This window comes from Oreochromis aureus, linkage group 3 (assembly GCF_013358895.1).
Source record: "Oreochromis aureus strain Israel breed Guangdong linkage group 3, ZZ_aureus, whole genome shotgun sequence".
Classification (NCBI taxonomy): domain Eukaryota; kingdom Metazoa; phylum Chordata; class Actinopteri; order Cichliformes; family Cichlidae; genus Oreochromis; species Oreochromis aureus.
In genome coordinates, this window is record NC_052944.1 from 129,850,335 (window position 1) to 129,857,007 (window position 6,673).

The 6,673-nt window shown below is 38.5% G+C and overlaps 1 protein-coding gene across 1 annotated transcript; it reads right to left on the reverse strand.

Moving 5' to 3' along the window:
* Positions 1-144: 144 nt before the first annotated feature.
* Positions 145-3,784, reverse strand: LOC120438080. The gene is made up of 4 exons (XM_039608534.1): positions 3,074-3,784; positions 2,752-2,907; positions 1,858-1,950; positions 145-1,588 (listed from the first exon to the last, which is right to left on the reverse strand). Exons 1-4 carry the CDS (start codon positions 3,416-3,418, stop codon positions 1,277-1,279), a joined length of 906 nt encoding a protein of 301 aa, XP_039464468.1. The 5' UTR covers positions 3,419-3,784; the 3' UTR covers positions 145-1,276.
* Between the last annotated feature and the right edge of the window lie 2,889 nt (positions 3,785-6,673).

Genomic DNA, 6,673 nt, shown 5'->3' on the forward strand with positions numbered 1-6,673 from the left:
AAGGGGGCCGAATACTTTTGCAAGCCACTGTAATTAGCTAAGACAGCTGGGTCTAGAGATGGCTTTTTGAGTAAAGGTTTAACTACAGCCACCTTGAAGGCCTCTGGTACATAGCCGATTATTAGAGATAGGTTGATCACTCAAAAAAATAATTCATTGGATGAACTTAATTTTATCTTGCCACCTATATTCCATCTAAACAAATCATGTTATATTAATCCATATTGATTGTGTTGTTTCAACAATAAATATCTTTGTAAGTGTAACATAATTTAAACATTAACATTCAGTTAATTTGATTTTTATTCAGTTAACATGTTTGTACCAAGTTAGTCTAATTAAATTAATTTAAATTCATGTTATATTGTTTTAACACTTTGGCACATCAAAAGTCAGTCTTGTTACATGAACTAGTAAAATATTTGTTTGTTACACCAATGTTAATCTTGTTGAATGAACAAATGTAATTTATGTCTGTAGTACTTACACCAATCATGTTTCAGTTAGTGTTTGTATTGCTTATGTAAACATTACTTTTAATTAAATTAATGAAACATAATACATAAATGATAACTTGCAAAACCATCTCTTTTATTTTGCTTGAACATTCTTAAAACAGTTGGCAGGATCCCAGTTCAGCCTAGCTTTCTCCCCTTTAACCATCTCATACTAAGACCACAGAACTTCCAGATCAAGACATGCTGACTGAAACAAAAAAATACAATAAAATAACCCTAACCCTAATAATAAAAATGAAATAAGTCTGTTGAATAGTTTGCAGACAAAAATATTATCCCCAAAGCAACTTTTCGTAAAAGATGCATTGCAAACAACAATATGAATTTTAACACAATTTAAAGCTCAGACATAACATTCAACATTACTATAACATTACAACATTACTATGTTGCTTGCATACATTAGTACTCCATTTAATCAGGCTGTATCCATTAATAGTGACTTTATGCTATTTAACGTGTGGAGAAAACATTCAATTTTGAGTATAACTGCTCCACTCAAACAATTTGCGAAAACCAGTGTGCATTTGCCTTTGTAACAATTGCCCATCTGGCAAAAATCAGTGTTTACACTTCAAGTGTATAAGACTTTAAGTTATGAACGAACAATCTTTGTCTAATAGCCACAGAGCAAACCACATAGTTTATATGAACATTTTATAACTTACAATTTTAAACTTTAAAACGGTAAACACATATTTGCATTGCAGAAACCTTGAAAAAAATATCTGGCTTGCCTGAGTCTGTTTCAAGCTCATTCACCCCATTAGCTTGTTTTTTAGGAACTGTGCCTTAGATGACAACCTCTGCCCATCCAGCTTCATGATAATCTTTTGCAAGACTTCAAAAGTGCATTTGAGCTCCGGTGGGTAGCTTAGGTTCAGACAGTATATCAGTCCAAATAACAGAGCACAAGCAATTGCAATGCTCCTCAAACCAGTGAGAACCTCAACGCCTTCAATCAGGACACCGATGTTCTCTGGGTCATCTCCAGGCTCCGCACCCTCCTGATGTATGACATACACTCCCATCACAGTTTGTTCCATGGCTTCAGTGTTGGCCTCAGTGTTCTGTGACGTAAAATATAATAATACATTTGTTTGAGTCTAGATATGAAAAAAAAAGGAATTCAGCAATCAGCGTGAATATGCTGATATATTTACTAAATTCTATGTCTCTGGTTTCACACCTCAGAAATTTGACATGAAACAAAACAAGGACCAATTGCAATATCTTTTATTCACACCTGGTGTCACATTTTACCATTTCATATATCGAAATTACCCATAACTCCTGCAGCAAATTACATAACACAGAACATCTTGTGAATGTAACTGATCGTATATTCCTTCACAAGTTTCTCATGGTCTTCATTCAGGTAGACACACAAGGACTTCAGGATGCATGCTCGCCTTGTATGTATTGTGTCATCCTAAGAAAAAAGGAATCCATAATGACAATATTTAGCTTTTAGGCAGCAGTTTGAAAAAGGAATACTTGGTTTGGAAGAGTCCAAAAGGCCACATGGTAAATAGACTGGTTCTTATATAGCGTTTTTCTACTCGGAGCACTCAAAGCTGCCTTTATACAACAATTCATTCACCCAATCACTTTTTCTAAACTGTTTAAATAGCCTGTATTTATATAGCGCTTTACTTAGTCCCTAAGGACCCCGAAGCGCTTTAGACATTCAGTCATCCACCCATTCACACACTGGTGGTGGTAAGCTACATTGTAGCCACAGCCACCCTGGGGCGCACTGACAGAGGCGAGGCTGTCGAACACTGGCGCCACCGGGTTTAGTGCTTACTGTCTAACATTCATACACATTCACACTCTGATGAATGCATCGGTGAGCAACTTGGGGTTAGTATCTTGCCCAAGGATATTTGGCATGGAGACTGGAGGAGCTTGGGACCAAACCGCCAACCTTCTGGTTAGTAGCTGACCTGCTCTACGACCTGAGCTACAGCCACCTCCAAACATCTGTCTAAACCAAATCAGACACAAAATGAGGCAACTAAACACTAATGTTTTTTTGTTTTTTTTATTTTGATAAAAATTAACCATACGATTTTATCAATTACTTATTAATATAAGACTGATGCTTATATAATTCGTATAAAATATGAAAATCTCTTAGGACTTTTGCCTACCATATGTATAGATATCTTTGCTCATAAAATTGCCAGATTATGGGCATAAAAAGTTCTTAAGCACAGATCTAACCCACCTTGGAAATGGCCACCATGATGTGTCTCATTTTTCTGCCAGCCACCCCACCTTTGCCTCGAAAGAGCTCCATCATGCGTGGAGTGTACAAGTCTAGCTCATAAAAGAATCTAGATAGCAGCGGTACTGTCGATATGCGCAGGAATTCCTTGTCAATCTGAAAAACATGAACAATGCACTTACAATATGCACCAGAGGAAGAACATACCAGGAATTATTAGCTGTTTTATCACTATGTTATGTCAATATTAGTGAAGCAAGAAATAACTGGTCAACCATAAACACACTCTTGCGACATAAAGCTAGACATATAGGACATGCACCTCTTTCTCGGTGAACAGAGCTGGCCATCTGCTTTTAAAATCTGCAATGAAGGGCTGTCCTTGAATAACTTCTTGCCTTCTATACGAAAAAGTCTTCTGCATTTTCATTGTCACTATATTGTCATTGTTTCTCTTCTGAACCTCTGAAAGCAGTGCAATTCTCTCTTTTTCCAGGCTGTCAGTAGTTTCTCCTTTTGGATACTGCGGACAGTAATTGACTTCTGCTCTTCTAGGCTTTTTCATATTCAATGCTGCCTGACTTTTGTCTTGGGCCTTGTTCTTTAGTGAATTTACCAACACCTCAGCACAGCCTAGGCCTCTCAGTTTGGTCCGGACATTGGCCATTTTATACTTGAGGCTAATTTTCCAACCATAACAGCCATTGAAGGATCCCTGCTCCCTCAGACAAGGATGCTGTTTGACAAGGGCTTCTGCAACTTCATTCAGGTCATTGTCAGTTGGATAGACTTTAAATTTTATTATTTCTTCAGCCAGCCTTTCTAAAAGGTGGGATTTCAGTTTTGGTGAGGGGCTCAAATGAGTTCCACCAGCAATGAACTCAGCATTGGCCTTTTCAAGTTGCAGTTCAGCCTCATAGCTGAAACGAGGGACTGTGAAGACACTTGGCCACACTGACAGTCTTGTAGACGGTGATGAACCTGACGATGAAACGGGCCTTGTATTGTCTGTGTCTGCTGAAGAGCTTGAAAAGGAATGTGGTGGACTTCGCACTGGTTGACACGTCACTCCCTCATCTTCTGTAAAACTTTACAACTGCACACTATCCAAGTATACAACCTTTAAAGTTGCTTTATCATTAATTTCAGAGATCGCAGTCAGATTTACGAACTCATTTCCGAAATCAGGATCTTGATATTGAAGACGAAAATCCTGTTGCACTCCAAAATTTGTCTTTACTTCCTGACACAATTCCTCAATGGAGTCTGATATCCCAGCTGGTAAAATTAGTTTCCTGGCATCATCATATCCGAGAATGATCCTCAGTCTTATGGGCTGGACCATCATGTTGACCTGGACAAATATAAAATATTTAAAAAATAAATAAAGATGTACTTATTGACTATTGTGCGAGTGTGTGTAACAAATCCTAATGTCAACGATAATTTGATGATGTCACCATGGCCTCTAGATTTTTTTTTTTTTTACTGGAGAAGGAAAAGTGAATAGTGCATTTTCCAGATTTGTCTTGCATTCTTCTAATTAATGACAATTCTTGCATAAGATGCTTAAAAGAAATCTACTCTCAATAAATTAAGTAGCAATTGGTCTGCAAAGTATGATGTATTATTTACTGTGCCAGGTGATATAGGGGGAAAATACTTACAAACATCACTCCTGTTTACCCTGCAAGTTAGTGTGTCTCTTCAGAGTAACCAGATGAGGCCTCCCACTGAATAGGCAGCTAACGGGTAGTCATCGAGTAGTTCCCCATGCTCAATCAGAGACACCTCTCTCACATGTGACATGTCAAGTTCAAAAGCTCTGAAGTGCTCTCGATAGAGAGAGAACTTTTTTACAAAAAAGTATATTCTGCCATGCAAAATAAAAATCTGCAGAATTTCTGCAAACTCTGGCAAACCAAATAATTGCCCATGAACAACTATCATTCCTGTGCTGTAGTTCATGCCATTGTATGACACGCTTTTTGTAATATGGACATCAGTTTCATCTGGTAATCTTTGCTTTATAGCTACTGCGATATCACTTTTCAGAACATCAACTGGTACTGATGATCCAACATTTACCATTAAAGGTGTCTTATGGTCAGAAGAGTGCAAGTCAGAGGCAATCACGAGCTGATGTTTTTTGGCAAGTGTAACAGGTATGTTCTTAAAACAGTTTGTATGGCGAGCAATTTGTTTAAAAAAACTATGTTTCGCCTCAAATCTCATTGTCCATTTGTGGACAAGAGGCCCAAAATGCCGAATCAGAGCAGGGTAGTGCTCCAAATAATGATGTTTAGGGAGAAGACTGTTGTTTGGAAAAAGTTCTTGGTATCTCTGGCGATGTTCACTGATTTTACACTCAAGGTATGAAATTGACTCATCAGACTGGACAGGGGCTACAACAAGCTCCACAATGTCCTTCAGATCCAAAACAATATGCCATGCAGGTTCATCCTCTGGAACAAGTGGACCAATAATTAGAGGCAACAAACGAAGTAGAGACCAATTTTCATGTGCATTTCCACCAATATTTTTTTTTAATGAGAAAGTCTGGGGAATTGCATGAGGCCGGTTGGTTTTATCTGCCCATTTATACTCAAAATTTTGGATCAAGTTGTTAAGTTTTTCTAAGGTGAAATACTTTTAGAGATTAAAAGAAAAACAATCATAAGCTCCACTGGTATTATGCCCTCTAGCAGATCATGTGCTACATCTGGAGGGTAGCCTGCAGTGACATGAAAATGGCTCAGATTCTTACTCAAAATACAATCTCGTTTAACTCCACAACAAGCACTTGCTGTTTCTTGTGCACACATCAAATGGAATTCATGAAGTTCCGGTGTTCTACTCTCAAAATCACCAGCAGTCACTGACTTTATTTCAGATTTTTTTAGCTGTACAGAATCTGCATTTTCTGTATTCAGCAGAAAAACTTTCCACAAAACCTGCCAGCCCATGGGCTCCTAGGTTGTCAGCTATGACGCAGCTCACAGTTGCTTTAATACACTCGTACTGATGAACACACCATGTTGCTCCAAAGTTACCAGATCTCTCAAAAGTGGATCAAAGACTTTTTCAAACCCAAATGTCCTCAAATGTCACGGTTCTGGGTCCGTTGGACCCAGTATTTTGAGTTTATTATATTTTGAGTTCCATGTGTTATTTTCTGTCTCTCAGTGTCAAGTCTGCGTGCTTGTTTAGTATTCATGTTTCCTGTTTTATTGTGAAAGTCTTTGTCTCTTGTCAGTGTGTTCAGTTTCACCTCTCCCCTGTCTCGTTAGCCTAATTTCCCCCAGCTGTGTCTCCCTCCTGTCTCTTATCCCTTGATTACTGCCTCAGTGTATTTAAGCCCAGTGTGTCTCTGTGTCAGTGTCGCGTCGTCCCTCAAGCTGTGTGTTTCCTCGTGTGCCTCTCCGTCAAGTGTAAGTGTATATTTCCCAGTTTAGTTTTGTATGCTTTCCCCTGCCAGCGAATAAAGCTGAGTTTTGAGTTCATCCCTCGAGTCCGAGTGTCTGCACCTTGGGTCCTACTTCTGCCTGCCACACAGCGTTTCATGACATCAAATCTTCACTCTTGCAAAGGATTGCCAAATAAATGGATGAAAGGGCTGATTGAGAACCAGGTGGTAAATTGCCCAAGACCCAATATACACCACAAAGCTTGTGCTTTTTCCGTGAGGTCCCAAGAGGATTACAAACCTCAAAATCATCAATATAAAGGTTAATAGAAATTCTCAACTTCTCACCATCTAGAAAGCTATTTCTTTTATAATGCTCACCATCTCGAAAAGATCTGTAAACCCTCTGATCACCATTCAGATTCTCTCTATTTTCTTGAGCTATTTGTTCTTCAATCACTCTATCCAGCAATTTATTGTGACTCAATATTTCCTGCAATAACTGTAATAAAGGGA

Excerpts from the sequence above, each read along its gene's own strand:
- LOC120438080 (XM_039608534.1), bottom strand. The coding sequence starts at position 3,418 with ATGGCCAATGTCCGGACCAAACTGAGAGGCCTAGGCTGTGCTGAGGTG. Across the intron at positions 2,908-3,073 it reads CTCTGTTCACCGAGAAAGAG|ATTGACAAGGAATTCCTGCG; the intron begins GTGCATGTCCTA and ends CATGTTTTTCAG. Across the intron at positions 1,951-2,751 it reads TCATGGTGGCCATTTCCAAG|GATGACACAATACATACAAG; the intron begins GTGGGTTAGATC and ends CTTTTTTCTTAG.